This window comes from Macadamia integrifolia, chromosome 7 (genome assembly GCF_013358625.1).
Source record: "Macadamia integrifolia cultivar HAES 741 chromosome 7, SCU_Mint_v3, whole genome shotgun sequence".
In the NCBI taxonomy this organism is placed as follows: Eukaryota; Viridiplantae; Streptophyta; class Magnoliopsida; order Proteales; family Proteaceae; genus Macadamia; species Macadamia integrifolia.
In genome coordinates this window covers 34,185,041-34,205,366 of record NC_056563.1, presented here as the reverse complement: position 1 = coordinate 34,205,366, position 20,326 = coordinate 34,185,041, and the positions used below count along the sequence as shown (strand labels likewise).

The 20,326-nt window shown below is 37.2% G+C and overlaps 2 protein-coding genes and 1 pseudogene across 2 annotated transcripts; 1 reads left to right on the top strand and 2 right to left on the bottom strand.

Moving 5' to 3' along the window:
- Positions 1–2,097: 2,097 nt before the first annotated feature.
- LOC122084949 lies at positions 2,098–3,540 on the bottom strand (annotated as a pseudogene).
- Positions 3,541–11,139: 7,599 nt separating this feature from the next.
- Positions 11,140–12,342, top strand: LOC122084948 (putative F-box protein At4g17565). The gene has a single exon (XM_042653360.1). It carries the CDS (start codon positions 11,140–11,142, stop codon positions 12,340–12,342), a length of 1,203 nt encoding a protein of 400 aa, XP_042509294.1.
- A 589-nt stretch (positions 12,343–12,931) lies between these two features.
- On the bottom strand, positions 12,932–16,537 carry LOC122083061 (probable 1-deoxy-D-xylulose-5-phosphate synthase 2, chloroplastic). The gene is made up of 10 exons (XM_042650731.1): positions 16,374–16,537; positions 16,100–16,264; positions 15,846–16,010; positions 15,583–15,733; positions 15,174–15,445; positions 14,809–15,082; positions 14,406–14,713; positions 14,003–14,284; positions 13,628–13,912; positions 12,932–13,528 (listed from the first exon to the last, which is right to left on the bottom strand). The coding sequence occupies exons 1-10, from the start codon at positions 16,470–16,472 to the stop codon at positions 13,382–13,384; spliced, it is 2,148 nt and encodes a 715-aa protein (XP_042506665.1). The 5' UTR covers positions 16,473–16,537; the 3' UTR covers positions 12,932–13,381.
- Positions 16,538–20,326: the final 3,789 nt, after the last annotated feature.

Below are 20,326 nucleotides of genomic sequence, written 5' to 3'. Positions count from 1 at the left end.
GTATGTGTATCGAAACTGAAAAAATTAGGATTGATAATTGATCATAGTTAGTAAATACGTGTTTTAAACGCGTATTTTTTTTCGTATCCAATCGTTCAATTGCCGAACCCATATTTTTACGTATAACACTTCAAATATGAAAAAATGCATGTTTGTCAAAAGGTGCCGAAATAAACACGTGTTTTTTTGTATTATTGATTTTAACATAATCTTTTATTTAAAAAAAAATCAAAATCCAATTTTTTATTTTTTTATTGAAAATCCAAACCTTCGACAGATGTAGAAATACTAGTTATATGCTTATTTGCCCTAATATTTATTTCAACTAATCATAAAGAGGGTCTTTCATATTCCTTTTTTGCTTAAAATCCTAAGTACATATATGTTTCATGGTTAATACATATCCGTATTTTTACCTACAAAGCAATCGTATTAAACACGTACCATATAATTACTGTACAAATTTTGTTACATCGGATTTTTGAAATATATTATTGTCTTCTGACACATTCAATAATTGTACGTATTCATTCCCATATCATTGCCGCTCCTAAACTTACTATGTAATCGATCAAAGCCAATATCAATCCGAACCAGCTGATACCAATCATTTCTTTCCGATTTTTAGAACCATGGTTGGGACGCTACCCCTAGTGGCCTACAGTCCCCGAGTGACTCACATGAGGGAGTGTAAGGGTTTGCTGTTAGAATGGGTATCTATGTCTTCAAGCTCGTCTTGTAATGTAGAGAGGGAGGACTGTGGGGATGGGTATCCATGACTTCAAGCTTGTCTTATAATTAACATAATGGGGGTTAATTTGATTTTCTTGAATCTTTTTGTACTTATATGCTTATATGTCATTTGAAATGGCTCTCTATTATTTTGTCCAATCTCATATGTCATGTAGAATGATGATGATGTGTCAATTCTGACCTTTGGGGAGTGAAAAATTGATTATTCTTTTCCTATCAAGTTAATTCTCATAAAATATTTATGTTGAAACATGATAAGAGATAGGGGATGCGGACGTATTGATCATGGCACTCCTCTAGACCTCTACTGATCACCTTTTTTTTTTTTTGCTACAATGGCTCCTAGGTTATCATGTTAGCAATTCCTTACATTCATGGCTGTCAAACTGTTGTGGCTAAAGTCTATTGTTGGACCCCAGATCCTCACAAGCGTGCCAGCCCTTCTAGCACACATTGTTGGGGGCACTTATGTTGCGAGATCTGGTGCTGTCAACCGTCCAGAGTGTTTTGAGGGCTGGCACACTCGAGATGATCTTGCTTTGTCATAATTATTTTATTGATCAAAATTTACCTTAAAAAAAAAAAAACCACTACCACCACCACCATAGTAACATTTTATAGGGTAAAGGATTGCAACGCTAACAATATGACATGAAACTTCCATGCTTAGTCAGTGGCTCGTAAAAATGAAAATATAGGCCATTAAGGTGTCCAGAAAGAGAGAGAATGTGAAAATGTAACGATGTACGACACCATCATACTTAGGCTCACATGCAATTTGTTTGGTATGATTTGAAAAATTAATATTAAATACAGATTATATTAGAAGATTAGAGTTTATGCATTTTTTTGTCTTAAAAAAAAAAAAATTGTTTGTTATGAATCCGTAGAATAGATTTTGGGCCTATAATACATTCCGAAACATGATTCATCCGTATTTTTTTTGTTTTAGAATACACTGTAGAGCTTGAATCCATTCCGAGAAGCCGTACCAAACACAGCCCAAAGTCACCGAACTTTGCAAAGAGACGTGTGGTCACTGGAGTGTCGGCAACAGATTATTCAACTTGCTTCTTTGTTTCCAACATTTTAAAGTTGGAACACTTGAAAGATGAAATATACCATGTTTTGATTTCTCAAAAATACTCTTTTTAAGTGTGAAAGACTATTGGACTATTCTTCTTCTCTATTTATTCTCTTTTGCTGAGGTCAAAGTCAGTTCTACAGTTGAATCCACTCTGTACTGCTTAATTGCAGAAAGGAGATCAAAAAGGTCAAACTGGCTCTGTTGTAGAATGCCCACATCTAACCTTTGAATGAAATCTGGCTTCTTATATTTATAGTTCACTGGAGCTGAAATGCTTCTTTGGGCCTTCCCAAGAGAGACAATACAGTTGCATATATGTGCCTTGAAGTAAACCCTGCTTCTTGAAAATTTGATCTTGTGGTGATCCATGGTCAATGTATCTATCAGACACCATTGGTCTTAGAAATTCCATAGAATCAAGGTCAAGGGGGAAAAAAAGAAGGGGGGGGGGGTGGTTGCCAAGGGATTTGAAAGTTTCCTGTGAAAGGGAGACTCGAGATTTCCATATAGAAGACCATCCAAGCTTAGAAAGTGAGACACATGAGATCCAAATCCTCCAATGGAACCTTCCTCCACTGTAATCAGGATCTCATGCTCATTAGCCAGATTTCTTATTAGCTCTGTATCAAGATGTTTGCAAAACCTAGCATCAGCAACTGTGATGGTGATGTTGCGGGATTTGAGTACATCCGCAGCTTCAATACATCGCTGAACTATGGAACCAAATCCTAAAGGGACCACTCTGGTGCCTTTCCCAATCTGTTTAAAAACCAAAGAAATATGATTTTTCTCCAGCGGTATTGCCCATTTCAAATTAGAAATTTTACAATTGTCACTTGTGATGCTTACCTCGAGTGGAGTCGCCCCTTTGTTATTAAGAGGGAGTGCTACTCCAACTCCATTACCCCTTCGAAACCTAGAGCAGCTTGGCCTGTCATCAATGGCTGCTGCTGTGGCACCATATGCATCAGCTCAGCTTCATTGGAGGGAGCCATGACCACCATATTTCGCAAGCAAGCCATGTATGTATTATGGAAAGCCCCACAATGAGTAGGTCCATAGGCACCAACCAAGATAGCTCGATCTAATGCAAATCGCACTGGTAGTTTCTGATGGACTACCTGTGTAATCCATTCATAGAAGCAGCTTCAGAAATTTCGTGATAAAAAAAAAAATCTCAAATTTAAATAATTTATCAAGCTTGCCTGATCATATCCTCGTTGCAAAAATTATGAATAAATGGCACAAAACAGCTTGAGACCCTCTGTTGCTAGGCCTGCGGCAAATGTCACAGCATGTTGCTCCGCAATCCCAACATCAAAGCATCAAGCTGGGTAACTCTTTCGGAAGAAATTAAGGCCAGTTCCACCACCCATAGCAGCATGAACTGCCACAATTTTGTCATCCACCTCTGCTTCTTTTATAAGGGATTCTGCAAAGTACTGAGTAAAGGAAGGTGTGAGTGTCATGAACTTGAATTGCTTCCCAGATTTGGGATCAAATTTAACAACCCCTCCGGAGGGAAAAAAAATTCTCTTTTAAGCATTCTTCTCATAAAATAGGATAGGTTGTAGTCATAAGCATTGAATTGATTACCAGGAGGAATACTAACAACGCATTTTATCCGCAGCAGCTTCTGCTGGTGGATAACCCTTTCCTTTCTGTTATAAAAGGATCAAAACAGGACCAGGTGCTGGCATCTATTTCTTTTTTTTTTTGGGTAAAAGATGTATTTATTGAGACAAGGAATGTGGCATGGCTGAGGCTTATAGATTACATGATTCCTGGACCCAAGGAGTGGAAGTGGGCCAAATTGTCGGACAAGTAAACGGCAGTGCCCTCCTAGCTAGAGAGTCTACAATGATGTTAGTCTCTCTACGCATAAGTGAAACATTAAATTCCAAAAAGTAAGTAATAAGGTGATGCATATCTTGGATAATGGGAGCAACTTTTATAGGAGCTTTGGAGGCTTTTTAAAATAGAATAACAAGCTCCATATTATCAGTCTCCACCTGAACTTTGTCATAGCATTCTCCAATACAGTGGAGGAGAGCTTTACGAATCGACATAGCTTCCCCAATAAGAATCGTCCCAAACTGTGCTGGCATCTCTTTCATTTTTTGCAATATGGTCACTAATTCTCTCTTTGCTATGATTTCTATTTGTATTTATTAACTATTTTTTAGAAATAATTTTTGACAATAAATTATGGACCACAAATAGTATTCATTTGGTTAATATTTATAAAATAGATTATATAATGAGAAAATAGGTTTCAGGTTTCACTTTTAGCTTTGAGCTTCGAGCTAGAGTAACGTTAGGATTTGGGGTTTTTTATTAGAAAAATATAAAACATACTGAAGTTATCTATTTACCTTTGATTGAGTAGTTTAGCATACATGCTCATTTAAGGTAACGCAAAAATCAGCAAAAATGATTTGTGGCATTTGTTGCCACAAATCACAAATAGCTAGAGAGTAGTTTGTGATTGGAGATTTATTCTAATTTATTATAAATAGAAATAAGTGCTATAAATTATATCAAACACTTGTAAAAATAGAAATCAGTCAAATAAATACAAATAGAAAAAAAACCAAAGAGAACCTAAATCTTCGACTTTGTGACCATCTATTGGACCTACGTATCATTCAAGCCCAACAATTCTATAACTAATACTGGGCCTAAGATTCTTCTCAAACTTCTTGGCCTTTTGCCCTGCCATTCTTAATGTTCTTTGTTCCTTGTTTAATAAATGAATTGTTATTCTTTCAAGAGTTTTTTTTTTATTTTTTATTTTTTATTATTGCTGGATAGTTGGATGGAAGATTGTTTTCTTCTATCTTTCATGTGTGGGACCCTCTTTTTATCTTCCATATGTGGGACTCTTTGAATGGTTAAAATTTTTCCAGCATTATAAACAGGTAAGCAAAAATTTTAGTCTTATAATTTTGATGGACTTTGTTCTTTGTTTAATAAATGAATTGTTATTCTTTTAGGAGTCATTTTTTTATTGTTGGACTATTGGATGGAGGATTGTTTCATTGTGTTTCTTTATTATTCTTTTAACTGATAAAAGATATAAAACAGACGATAAAAGGAAGAACCAAATAGCATGACCATGGTGACATTGTTATCTTTTATCTTGCTACATAGTAATCTGTTTCATTGAGCTTGCTCACAAACAGGCCATTACTCCACTTTGTATTGTCATCTTTGAATTTTTTTTTTATAAATTACGAAGGATAAAAACTGATTTCCCAATTTTATATTTCATGCTTCTGTAATATCTGTGATCTACCACTGCTAATTAAAATAGAATACTAGTTTGCATTTAACTATTGGTTATTCATTTTTTTCCGAAGATTATAATATTATTATTCTTAGCATTTCAAGTATATTTCAATGGTATAAATGGAGTTATTTCTCTCCATCCCCTAGTTGAACCAAAATTTGATAAAGTTGTATTATTAATGTTCTCTCTCTCTGTGCTCTTTGTGCTCTGTGCTCTCTTCTCTCTTTTTCTTGTGCTTGGAGACGAGCTGGTTATTGAATTGGGTTTCATTTTTCTCTCTTTTGGTGCAAGAAGTACACCTATGCTTATTGATAGTATATTGGTATAGTTCATAAGCCACATTGTTGGGTTTGGATAGTAGCATGTCTATCAACATGAAACCATTAAATAACTTTGATAGTCAATTTAGGTCAATAAAATCTTCTGAAATGTTTTTCTTGGCAACCATCTCTAGAGAGGTTATCTTGGTAATTCACTTATTTTTAGATTAATTACATGTCAAATTTTTTATTCAATTAAAATCGTCAATGTTTAGCTGCTAGTAGTATTGAATGTATGGTTTCAACATTTTGTAAGATTGAGTTAAAATTTAATATGCGAGTAGGGATCCTAATGTATTTCCGCCCACTAAATTACAATCCCATCTCACCAAACAACCATGTGAAAAATCAAGGTCCACCCGAACAACCTCATGAGCGTGGACTATGATCATGTATAGAAACCAGTCCCATAAAAATTCCCCAACGGACTTGTATGAACCTTAGTCCATTTGTTTTGATTAAGAATAGAACTAAAAGAAGGGATTGATGATAGAAAATACTTACATGAGTAGATGAAATAATACCGCAAGGTCCCAACACTTGTATTTGGTAATGAACTTTGAAATGCATTACACTTCGTTGAGAGTGTGGGTATTATAGTAGTAAATCAAGAGCTTACCCTACAAAATAAATAATTTTCTTTTGAAATTGGGAACCCAACTTTCCATTGGTCAGTGTTTTAAGACTTAAGAGATCAATTTGGGGCCTATTGAGTTGGTGATCTAAGTTGACTCATTGAGCCCGATATATAGCTAGAGTTAACTTGAAAACAAATTTGTCTATACGTTGAGTTCCATGATGACCAAGTGAATAGTAAATATCCATGACATGGCATGTCCCATGTGGTGGTATATGTAAATATAATGCACTGATCTCAATGGTCAAACAATACCAGCGCCTAAAGCTTAGTCCAATGCCTCCAAATATTAAAGGACTTAAAAGATGATTTGGATCAATCTGGATTTAAAAGTAAATCAGATCATAAAAACTATTTTGATTTGATTTGGTAATTTAATAGAAATATAAAAATTATTAAATAAATAATGCTATGAAAAATTTTCATTATATACATATAGGGAAAAAGAAATGAAAACCAGCAGATTAGAAAGGTATTAGGAAAGGTAGTGAATGTAGACCCTTAGATTGAAAAATAATAAATCCCTTCCGTTGACTATTTAAAACAAATGTTGAAGTGTATATTTATATATCAAGATACGAAATATGTAGAGGGACAAATGTGTCAGGTGTACTTGTGTATTAGTGGATCACCATGAAGAATAACAGAGCATCTAAGGGAAAGGGGGGGGGGGGGTGTGTTAAATATAAATGGTGAAATTGTTTTCCTGGTATGCCTGCCCACTGCTTTTAATGAGTATTTTGTTAGAGTTCAGGTGGTCTTATCTGAAGCTCAAAATGGGGAAGACGATGAACAAGAACAAAGGAAGAAATGAGGAAGAGGGAGAAAAAACTCCTCTTTTTGGGAAAAAAATCGTCTACAATTCCGATCTCATACAATTCCGTGCAATACCACCTTCAGGGGGTGACACGTGTATTGATTCCAATGCAATGGTCCAGATCTGATTTAAATGTCTCTTCACTAATTTAATGTTTTATTAGTTGTAGCAGATCTGGACCATTGTATTGGTATCAATACACGTGTCACCGCCTAAAGGTGGTATTGCACGGAATTGTACGAGATCGGAATTGCAGACGATTTCAACCCCTCTTTTTGTTACCAAATCCCATTTTCCCAAGGAACCTTACTCACATCCCGCTGACCACAATACCGTATGTGGTCCACTTCTATACTATTATGACTCTTGTTCTGTATTTTAGAATTAAGATAATAAATTTGAATCTAAGGGTCTCAATCAACGAACCTTCAATCCTACGATCAAAATTTGCTGGCTGTCCTAATGCCAATGTATCCTACTAGCATTCCCAGCCCACTCCCATAAATATAAATATATAAATATATATATATATATATATATATATATAATAAAGTTTACGAACATATTGCTTGGATAACTAGTAATTGTTTACCCCTCAGACTTAAAAGATTGAACACCTTTCTCTCATCCTTCTTAATTGAAATTGTTAACAATTCAATATTTGAAATCAAATTAATTGTTTTCAAATTATTTCCCCAAGACCTTTTCTAAAACTTTGGATTTTTTGAAAAATTATTTGTTACTTGACATTTAAAGGAACCTCAGACAATCCATGGCCTAGCTAGACTATCCAGTATAGGGGTGTCAAAAAAAACCCGATCAGCCCGAATCCATTTTGAGCCAGTATAGGGTATGGACTGAGATTTCAGCCCATATGATAGCCTTGGGTTGAGAATTTCAGGCTTGAGACTGGGTTGGGCTGGGCTTGGGTTGCCCAACCCAACTCAACCCAACCTAACCTAACCTTATATGATAAGTACATAATAATATAAATATGTTAATAAATTATAGAAAAGGTCTACAAAGAATCTTTCATTTTCCACAATCTACATGTATACAAAAAGCTTGTTCTTTTGACCTCTGTAATATACCAAGATAAGCAACCAAGCAACAATGGTATTGGGCTAGGCTGGGTTGGGCAAAGTCCTAAAGAGTTGGGCTTGAACTGAGATATCCAAGTCATACTTAGGGCTAGGCTGAGTTTGGGTTGAGTGAAGAGACCGTAGGATTAACCCAGCCCATTGACTCCCCTAATCCAATTTAGGGCCCTTAAAACCTGTCGCATATGTCTTGATGAAAAGATAATGATCCATTTCTTGGTGGTTCCTATTCGAAAGATGCCAATTTTTGTGTGTACAATCTTAAGATGGAACATCTCCATGTATAGATCCTAATGAACATATCATGCAATGAAATTGGAGTGCCAACCTTGTGAAGAAATTTTGTAACCCTGGTCTTGAGATATTTCGTTGGGAAAATGCTGCTATAGGGTAAATACTGAGTACTTAAATGAAATTTATATATATTGAGATCAGTTATTTGCGTGACCATCTAGCCAGATGTTCATTAGAAGGTCCTTTAGATGGTTGATGCTAAGGTTCATTAGAATTTCCAATTTAGGAAGGAACAATGCTAGGACTCAGGCTCACCTAACTAGGAGATCAGATCAAGTTCATGTGTGAGAACAATCTTGTACATCCCTGGCCCATGGATTTAGAATTCATTTTCTTTCTCTTCATTTAATAGATTCCAAATCTATGGATTAAAGATGTACAAGATTATTCTTATACGTAAACCTGATCCAAATTCCCTAACTAGCACCCCCACGCAAATAGAACGCTTAGAACCGTATCCACTTGGACTCGAATCCATTGAATTTGGGCATGAAAAGTATTTTCATATCCAATTAATAATCAGTTCAGATTCTGGTCACAAAATTGGAAAATCAGATTGCTGACCAAAAATTGATTAATTTGTGCCCCTAAAGTTTGTCAATGTGCAATGTAAACTTTTGAGAAAATTACTTAAAGAGACAGACAGATGGCTTCATAAAGATTATACGTATGATTTCGACTGATTCCAGGATTATTCAAATCGAAATTGATGGGGATCAATCTCATACTGGTTCTAGGCTCTAAAACATTATGTCCAAGTTAATGTTGGGCTAGGGCAGCTGAAGTCAAACGAACATATAGAAAAGCTAATTAAGAATCTAGCTGATTGGTGCAAATTAATAAATACTCTTTTTTTTTTTTTTTTTGAAAACAAATTAATAAATACTCACTTACTATACCTAAGGCTTTCTTTGTATCAATTTTTTTTTTTGGAATTTTTATTAATTTATCAAAAATTATTAAAAAAATCAGTTTTAGAAAACCACATGATAAAAACACATGCCACACAGGATCTGTACTAATCAAAATCTTCAAAAAGAAAAAATAAAATAAAAATGAAATGTCATAAAATTCCAAAGCTTTCTATCAAAATGTATATTGCATATTACAAGAATGGATTCTATGCATGTATGTTCACATGGACGTACATGTGAAGATCCAACACTTATCCCTTTTGCCTCCATTTATATTCATCTTCACCCTTTTAATGGCAGGAAGTGCTATTAAAAGGTTAATCTCTTTTATTATTGAATTAGACAAAATAAAAGTTTGTATAGCATAAGAAAGGAAACGCAGCCTCTTAGAGTGAGTGCGCCCAATGGCTCTTAGCTCTGCTCCTTCGACTGATTGTGCATCGGATCTCAGGTTCTCTATTGCACTTCCTTGGTGATGGATATAGGATAGAGTATGCAGGGGACAAAATTCCCTAGGGCATGTCTTCTTTAACATGAAATTCCCTTAAGCATACTAATTATATAGGCCAAAAGGATGGTGCATAAAATTCCCGTTAAGGGCATGCTAGGGGATGAGTAATTGTTTTTTATTTTTTTATTTTTTTTTGCTATCGACAGGTATCGAGGCCTTCGGCTTGACTAGTCTCGCGGACCCATACTGACCCCACAACCGGATGGACCAGGTCATATCGGGGTTGAATGAAAACCATACAACTTTCACTGAAAGCAGTGAAGAGCACTAAACACCCTCGTGTGAGTGGCCCAAGGTGTGCCTAGTGGGAGTCAAACTTAGGATGTCCGAGTTTACGGCTCGTACCAAGTTCGTTGCTCACCAAATTTTAGAGTATAAATTTCCTTAGGTCACGTCTAACACAAAATTCTCTTAGGTATAGTATCCTACTGAATGTGGGGCATGAAGTTCTCGTGGATATGCTTTTTAGTACTTGTGATGTTGTATGGGATGAGATTCCCTCGGATATGTCTTTAACATGAAATTTCCTTCTTTTTTCTTTTTTTCTTTTTTACTAACGATGGATATTCTGGCTTTTGGCCTAACTAGTTCTAACATGATTGGGGATTGTGTGGATAAGTACAAAATTGTGGATTGAACTTTTTGGTACAAACCTACATTTTTTTGTTTTTCTTTTTTTTTAATCTATTTTATTATGATTTTACTTTAAATCATATATGTGTATCGAAATTGAAAAGTTGAGGATCGATGATTGACCAAGCTCGATCCCATCATCCCAATCCAATCTGGCGGATACCTAGCATTCCATTTTACCAATGGGGTTGGTAGCCTAGTGGTGAAAATGTCTTCAACCCATCACCGCTCGAGTCTACTGATTATAAGTTTGAGTCTTGGCATGCCCACTATCGTCCATTGGTCGTGCGGAAGGGCTATTTTTAGAACCATGGTCCGCGGATACTGACCATTCCATTACGACTTTTAAACCAAATTTGGACTCAACCCGGATCGGTCTATGTCGACTCGGGACCAAATTTGGACTCCTCCCGGATCGGTCTATGTCGACTCTTGTCGTGTACGATTAGGGTTTTTGTTTTTTGGAAGGTAAAATAGGAATCATTTTACAACTGCGAATGGTAAATTAAGAATCAGTTTATAACAGAGAATCCTGCAATTTCTCAGTTAAATCCTACTTCTTGTTGATAAAGTAACGAAAAGCATATCTATCTATCTACCTATATAAGGAGGGTGTTGGAATTTCAGAACGAAGTAAAGATTGGATCGAGAGGAAGAGTGAGAAAAGTTCGATTTTGGATCATCAATTTCTTACTTGCGGCTGTTTCAATACCTGATCAATCTCTCTAGGTACTCTCTCAAATCATTTTTTCATTTTTCCTTTTAGCAATTTTCTTTTAGCATGGCTTCTAGCAATACTATTGGTTCCTGCTCCGGTACCAAAAAGAAGTTGAAGAACACCATTCATTGTGATGGTGCGAGGAATATTAGGGTTGCAATTCCAGATGATATCATGATGTTGATCGTAAGCAAGTTAGATATAGAGGACTTACAATGTTTTAGTGCAGTCTGCAAGTCCTGGCAATGTATTGCTCTTTCTGAAAAGAAAATACGGCATTTGTATCCACGAACTCAACTCCCGTGGCTCATGCTTTCCTCCTTAGAGGCTCCTGTAACTGGGTTTTTCAGTCTTAGCCATGGCAAAGTTTTAAGATTAGAATTAACTGAAGCCTATGGCGCTCGGTGTTTTGGGTCTAATTGGGGATGGTTGATAATGGTGGGTACCATGGGACACAATTTCCTTCTAAATCCATTTACAAGGGTTGTCATTGAACTACCACCACAGAGCACTCTTCCTATCCAGTATGACTATGGAGCATTTCCTTCACTTTTGCGACATGCACCTTCATACAGCCATATTAACAAGGCTATGCTGTTGTCAGCTCCCAATAACAACAAAGATGATGATTGTGTGGTTATTGCCATTGACTGTAACTCCCATTTAGCCTTCTGCAGGATAGGGGATGAAGTGTGGACGGCCTTGGGAATACATTTCGAAGATATTATTTTTTACAATGGAAAATTGTTTGGGATTAGTAGAAAATTTGTTCTTAAAATTGTGGAATTGTGTCTTGATCCGAAAGTAACAAGTTGTAACATTCCTCCTCCAGCAGATGAGGATCTTAGCCTTCCCACTAAGAAGCTTAAGAAGTCATTTTATTTGGTGGAATGTCTTGGAGAGTTATTGATGGTTATAAAATGTTACTTTCATGATGAATTGGGATACTTAGAAAAGTTGGTGTTCAAGATATTCAAGTTAGATCTAAAAGGAGGAAGCTGGATTAAGGTGGAGGACTTGGGTGATCAGATGCTATTTATTGGCAAAAGTACTGCCTTGTCAATCTCGGCACGGGACTACCCTGGATTTAAAGGAAACTGCATATACTACACAAAAAATGAAGAGGCACGCTTTGTTGATGCTTTTATATCTGAAACTGCAGCTGAATTGGTTCACTTGGAAGATAACAGAATTGAACCTTTTATCTCAAATGATTCCGGCGTTTGTCTGTGTTCTCCCATCTGGTTCACACCTTTTTCTTGGTAGAGAGGGAGGGCTATTAGGATGGGTATCTATGCCTTCAAGCTTGTCTTATAAGATAGAGAGGGAGGGCTGGTGGGATGGGTATCCATGGCTTCAAGCTTGTCTTATGATTAACATTATGGGGATAATTTGATTTTCTTGAATCTATTTGTACCTATTAATGCATATATGTTATTTGAAATGGCTCTCTTTTATTTAAATGATGACACCATCATAGTAATATTTCATTGGGTAAGGGATTGCGGCACCCACAACATGAAATGGAACTTCCATGCTAAGTCAGCGGTTCGTAAAAAGGAAGAGGTAGGCCCCCTAGGGAATCAAGAAGGAGAGAGAATGTGTGAAAATATAACGATGTATGACACCATCAGTGTACGGATCATTTTCTCCATTTTCTTTTGGAAGCCACTTATACTTGGGCTCACATGCAACTTGTTTGGAATGATTTGGAGAATCAATATTAAATACACATTATATTAGAAGATTAGAGTTTACACTTTTTTTTTGGCTGTCTTAACCCCCCCCCCACCCCAAAGAAAAAAGAAAAAGAAAAAAGAAAGAATTGTTTGTTATGCATTCTTGGAATAGATTCTGGGTTTAGAAGGCATTCTGAAACATGATTCTTTTGTATTTTTTCTTAAATTTTAGTAGACATTCTAGACCTTGAATCTATTCCTAGAAGGCATACCAAACACAGCCCAAGTCACCCAACTTTGCAAAGAGAGACGTGGTCAGTGGAGTGGTGGCAACAGATTATTCAACTTGCTTCTCTGTTTCCAGTATTTTAATGTTGGAACACTTGAAATATACTATGTTTTGATTTCTTAAAAATACTCTTTAACAAAGGTGTATGAGACTATTGGACCATTCTTCTTCTCTGTTTATTCTCTTTTGCTGAGGTCAAAGTCAGTTCTACAGTTAAATCCACTTTGTAGTCCTTGCTTGCAGATAGGAGATCAAAAAGGACAAACTGGCTCCCTTGTAGAATGCCCACATGGCCACATCTAACCTTAAATGAAATCTGGTTTCTTATATTTATAATTCACTGGAGCTGAACTACTTCTTTGGGCCTTCCCAGAAGAGACAATACAGTTGCAGATATGTGCTTTGAAGTAAGCCCTGCTTCTTGAATCTGATCTTTTGGTGATCCATGGTCAATGTATCTATCAGGCAGCACCATTGATCTCAACTGCAAAGAAATTCCATAGAATCAAGTTCAAGGGGAAAAAAGGGGGGCGGGGGGTGAGATTTGTCAAGGTATTTGAAAGTTCTGTGAAAGGGAGACTACCTTGAGATTTCCATCTAGAAGACCATTCAAGGTTAGAAAGTGAGACACATGAGATCCAAATCCTCCAATAGAGCCTTCCTCCACTGTAATCAGGATCTCATGCTCATCAGCCAGATTTCTTATTAGCTCTGTGTCAAGAGGTTTGCAGAACCTAGCATCAGCAACTGTGACGGTGACGTTGCGGGATTTGAGTAAAGCTGCAGCTTCAATACATTGCTGAACTATGGAACCAAATCCTAGAAGAGCCACTCTGGTGCCTTCCATCAGTATTCTACCTTTCCCAATCTGTTTAAAAACCAAAGAAAGATGATTTTTCTCCACTGGTATTGCCCATTTCAAATTGGAAAATTTACAATTGTTGCTTGTGATGCTTACCTCAAGTGGAATCCCTTTGTTATTAAGAGGGAGTGCTACTCCAATTCCATTACCCCTCGGAAACCTAAAGCAGCTTGGCCTGTCATCAGTGGCTGCTGCTGTGGCAACCATATGCATCAGCTCAGCTTCATTGGAGGGAGCCATGACCACCATATTTGGCAAGCAAGCCATGTATGTAATATCAAATGCCCCACAATGAGTAGGTCCATCGGCACCAACCAAGCCAGCTCGATCTAATGCAAATCGCACTGGTAGTTTCTGAATATCCACATCATGCACTACCTGTGTAGTCCATTCATAGAAGCAGCTTCAGAAATTTCATGATAAAAGAAAAAATCTCAAGTTTAAATAATTTATCAAGTTTCCCCCCCTTTATAATTTTAAATTGTTTTTAATGGCTTGCCTGATCATATCCTCGTTGCAAAAATGATGAGTAGATAGCACAAAACGGCTTGAGACCCTCTGTTGCTAGACCTGCAGCAAATGTCACAGCATGTTGCTCTGCAATCCCAACATCGAAGCATCGATCTGGGTACCTCTTTTGGAAGAAATTAAGGCCAGTTCCACCACCCATAGCAGCATGAACTGCCACAATTTTGTCATCCATATCTGCTTCCTTTATAAGGGATTCTGCGAAGTACTGAGTATAGGAAAGTGTGGGTGTCTTCGACTTTAATTGCTTCCCAGATTTGGGGTCAAATTTAACAACCCCTGCAGAGAAAAAAAGTTGTTCTCTTTTGAGTATTCTTCTCGTAAAATAGGATAGATAGGTTGCATTGAATTGATTACCAGCAGGAAATACTAACCATGCATTTTATCTGCAGCAGCTTCTGCTGGTGGATAACCCTTTCCTTTCTCTGTTATAATATGTATCAAGACAGGACCTGGTGCTGGCATCTCTTTCACTTTTCGCAATATTGTCACTAAATCTTCGATGTTGTGACCATCTACTGGACCTATGTAATACAAGCCAAGTTCCTCAAACAGAGTAGCACCAGAGGCACTGATCATTCCTCTGGCATATTCGTCCATCTTCGCTGCAACTTCATATGTTTTCTCTCCAATTTGTTTGGTGACACCCTGATATAAATCCAATTCAGATTAATTTGATATTTGAAGCCAGAGGTAAGCAGTCAAAACTGTAACTATGGAATCTGGATGGAGTGGTTACCTTAGCAGCCTCACGGAGCCCTCGGAATTTGGTGCTTGCTTGCAGCTTACTGAGGGCCCTGCTGAGGGCTCCAACAGGCTTTGCTGGTCCATCAAGAGTAGCAGTGGGTAAAGAAACCTGTCTGTTATCATTCAATACAACAATCATGTTCGTATCAAGGTATCCTGCATTGTTCATTGCCTCATAAGCTTGCCCAGCAGTCATGGCTCCATCTCCAATCACAGAGATAACATGGTTATTCTTCTTTAGAAGATCTCTGGCAACCGCCATTCCTATGTACCAAGTAATGAAATTTACAGAGACCCTGATTAATTGATACTTTTGAGAGACCAAAACTTATAAAATTCAACTAAGAATTGAAAATCTAATCTATGACTCATTCAAATTTAAAGAAAATAAGAATGTGTACCAAGACCGGCAGAGATACTTGTGGAGCTATGTCCTGCGCCAAAAGCATCATAAATGCTCTCATCCCTTTTAGGAAAACCTGCAAGCCCTGAAGTCTGCCTAATTGTATTCATTCTAGACCTTCTTCCCGTCAAAGTCTTATGCGGGTACGTCTGAAAATTTATTCCACACAGTTCAGTAACCAGTTCTCAAACATATACAAATTAATTTTTCATTTTTCAAACATTTCTATTGAAATTGTAATTGAAAATCAAAGTTCTTCACCTGATGGCCAACATCCCAAATGATTTTATCTTCTGGGGTATCAAACACATAGTGAAGAGCTACTGTCAACTCCACAACTCCCAAACTTGCACTGAGATGCCCACCCGTCTTTGAAACATTATATACAGTTTCTGCTCTAAGCTCTGCTGCGAGTTGTTCAAGATCCTGAAATAACCGGTAAAATTCCATCAACACCTGAAACAAAAGAGAAACCCATGAACTAAAACATAAGATCATATACCCAGTTGGGTTACCCGTATGGAGAGATTCTTCAAATGAACTGGGTAACTAATTGTGTTAAGTAACGGGGTGGCCGGTTTCTCTTTTGAGAAATCAATTTTCCAAGCACCCTTTTCTTTCTTTATCGTTATCTTCCCCTCCTCTTCAGCAGAGTTACTCGCAGTAGCTCTCGGGCCAACCTGAAAACTCATCACCATCAGTATTCGACAATCATTGTCCCAGCACCTCCATGGAAAACACAAAGAAACACAGAAATAATATGTAACTGAAGGATTAGATTTAAAGAACCTGTCTCCTGCAATTAAGGTAAGGCACTGGTCCTAGTGGAGCTTTCATGGTGGGGTTGATGGCTGAGGTTCTCATCACGGGAAACCCAGAAACCGCCATGAGAGAGAGAGAGCAGTCGGAGGCTAGGAGGGGACGTAGAGGAGGTCCTGGAGGAGGGTCTGGAGGCTAACAGGGGAGAGATTCTAAAAATTTATAAGGAGAAAATAAGCCAAAAGTGAGCTGTACTGGCTTAATAGAACAACGAGGCGGGGTGAATGTTTGGCCGGGACGACCCGAACTTGTCCTGGTTTGTCCTAAACTTGAATAGGGCTTGGAATAAGTTTTTTAATTCTAAGGGCGGGTTAGGATTGAAAAATCCCAGGGTCCAGGGTTGGGTTGAGCTCAGGTTGAGGCCTCAATCTGGTCCAACCCAATCCAAAATTTAACTTTAAAATTTTACATTAGAATTTAGGGTTCTTATTGATATTTTATTTTTCTATAATTTTTTAATGTATAAGATAAAAATGGCAAAAATAGGTTAATCAAGATTAATGCAACCATTGTAGAAGTCAAGGTCAATCCAATCCGACCTAACCTGGCCCTGATAGGATCAATTAGGGCTGGATTGAGTTGGTATGAATCCGACAGAGTTGGGTCTGAACATGAACCTAACAAGATTGGATTGGAACCAAATTAAATTTTGAAGACCTAAAGTTGAGTTAGGATTTTAACAAACCTAACCCAATCTGACCCTGTCCACCCTAGGGGATAGATTTTAGATTAGGTAAGAAACTTACGAAATTTTGAGTAGCGAGAAAGAAGAGGTTGATTTTCTTTACTTTTGGAATTTTAAGATATGAGGTCATACAAGTTCATGTCTATCCTTATTTTGCTTTTATGGAAAACTGCATTTATTTATAAGAAAAAAAAACAGATTTTATTTTCCCCAAATGGGTTCTGTCCTGGCTTTGTTTTCTTGCCTTGTAGGGAATGAATTTGGACAGGTTAGTGTTTGACACACTCTGTTTCCATTTATAAAAACTGTTTCTATTTTTTGTGAAGAAGCACTTTCAGACACTGGCCAACCGGTTGGTTACTGTTACATTGTCTGAGTTTTCAAGCCCTCTCTTGGCAGTTTACCCCCTCCTCACTCACTTTTGGCGTTTTGGAGAGAGAGAGCCCCTTTGCAGCAGCTTGAATATCAGATTTGAACGGGAATTGAACCAAGGTTTCTCTCACCAAGAGGGGGTAAATCAATGTAATGAGGGTTTTTGAATTGACGAGGAAGGATCGAGTTGGGTTTTTGCAGATCAAGACTCAACTTGCCCTCAGCTTTCTCTTATCTAATCTTGGTCATCCACGGACACTTGTCGTCAAAATAGAGGGGAGTTGCACCTAATTGCACCATATGGGAATTGGAATGGATTTAGATGCCATTTGTTACTTGCAAGGTATGTGAAGTAGTTACGTAGAGTTAGGATTCCTAATTACGAATGAAATTTAACTCCAATCCCAGTGGTATTCAAAGAAATAGAATTTTGAATGGTATTTCGAAAAATACCAAAACCTAGGGGAGTATTTGTGACCCTAAGGATAAGTGAATTATTTCGCTTCTTTGGTTGCTAGTAGGAGTTGTAGCTATTCGGCTGCAACCTGGGTAGTAGTCAAAATTTCCCCCCTTATTGCTAGTTATATGCCAACACAAGGTTAACTACTAGCTACTTAGCTGCAACCTAGGTAGCAGCCAAAATTTTTCCCTTAATTACTAGTTATATCCCAGCAGGGGTTGCACCTACTAGCTACTTAGGCTTTGTACTGTAACATTCTAAAAAATGGGTTATATTGTTTTTTTATTTTTTTGAAACAGAAATGAGGTAAAACCTATATGGGAAGCCCGATTCAATTTCTTGTTTTTTTGAAATGAACCGGGCACTTATGAGACATTTGAATCCATTTTTTGGAGCATAAAATACTTGCTTTTCACTTTTAGAATTCATTCTGAGCAAAAGGCGCCGAAATATGTATCACTTATCAGTTATGAAGGGTAAATGGGGAAATTACCCTCAAAACATAACTTTGTTATGTTTCAAGGAACCCTAACCCCATTTTCACTTGCAGGAGGCGAGAGGCGAGAGGCGAGAGGCGAGAAGCTCTGCTCGGTACAAATTTTCTTGTCTACCATCTTCAAGGTAAACGAAGATCTCTCTCTCTCTCTCTCTTTCTCGTTCTTTTTTTTTCCCGCCTCTGCAAGACTGCAACTCTCCACGCCACTCTTCAAACTTGAAACTGACTTAGAACACCTCCATTTTCCGCCATTGTTTCACCTCTATCTACTCCGTCGCTCTTCCTGCTAACAACGAAGAAGTACAAAGGAAGGTAAGGATTCAAATTAACTTCTTCTCCTTCTACCCGTCTAATCTCTCGTCTCTGCCCCCTCCCCCTATGTTTCCAAGAAATCGATTCTTTGATTCCTGTTATTATTAAAGTTTAAGCTCACATTCAATTCGATGTATTGGCGACTTCCTGTAATGATCTTCGAATTTGATTAGCCAAGATGGAGGGGGACGGAGATTATTCCGACGAAGAAGATTACTTGTCGACTCCAGATTCGGACATGAGCGTTAGCGATGAAGGTATCAACGGAGATTATTCCGACGAAGAAGATTACTCGTCGACTCCAGATTCGGACATGAGCGTTAGCGATGAAGGTATCTCATTAGTATATTACTTTTCTTGTAAAGAAGTTTAATTTATCGGAAAAAAAGATCATAAAGAAAGGGATAAATCTTTGAAAGATTGGTCGGATTGTAAGATAGAAACAGAGAGGTATTATCATCTTCTGTCTATGTAGGTGGAAGTTCTCCGCCTGAACCTCCGGCGGCAGAGGAAGTGAGGGAATGCATTGATTGGGACCAAGAGAACAATGACTTTCTAGAGAAACTATTAGAAGAAGAAGATGAACCGGAGGATAAAGGAAAAGTTGTAATCGAAATTAGTGACGATAATGATGTTTCTGATCGAGACCAAGAGAACCTTGACCTTCTAGAGAAACCATTAGAAGAAGATGAACCGGAGGCTAAAGGAAAAGATGTGATCGAAATTAGTGACGACAATGATGTTGTTGATATGGAGATATTCTTATTTGTCTCATTCAACTTAAGTTATTTGGATAATAATGATTTTCATAACTTAGAATTTATTAAAAAACCATTGACTATCCTTAGATTTTATTTAAAAATCACAACTTTGACACCATGGTGAAGATGACACTTTATGTAAATATTGGTTTCTAACAGAAACAATTCTGTTAAGTACGAACCATACGTGTTTCTATTTCTTTCAGGTTACAAAATCAATTTTTTTTTGCGATTACCATACAACATTTAAGATGCAGAATCACTCCAAAAAAATAGAAATGCAAAAAAGTGTGCTAGCCCCAAAATCATGTTACAAAAACAGAATCGTTACAGTACAAAGCCTTAGCTGCAACCCCCGCAACAACCATATTTATTCATGAAAATTTTGCCTGCTACTCAAAAGTTGCAGTTGGCAACCAAAGAAATGAAATAATTCACCTTTCCCCTTGGGTTCATAAATACCCTCCTAAGTTTGGTATTTTCAAAAATACCCTTCTAAATTCCATTTCTTTGGCTACCAATAGGAGTTGTAGCTAAGGCAGCAGCCAAATTTTGTTTTCGTATGAAGTGGCGAATAGTTGTATGTAAGTAAAAGTCGTCGTGTATTGTGTAAGTAGTTACTTAATTCTTGTATTATCTCTTTAAATATGAAAATCACAATAGAACAACTAATCTTTAGAGATAGGCATATGTAACAAGACATGAAAATACATGAGGCCATATAATTGATTAAGATCGATGTAGGTCCAACCCTGGTCAGGGTCAAGGAATTAGTTCTTGAGTATACTATCTAATACATATACGATACTGATCTTGGATAGGTCAATCCTTATTTTT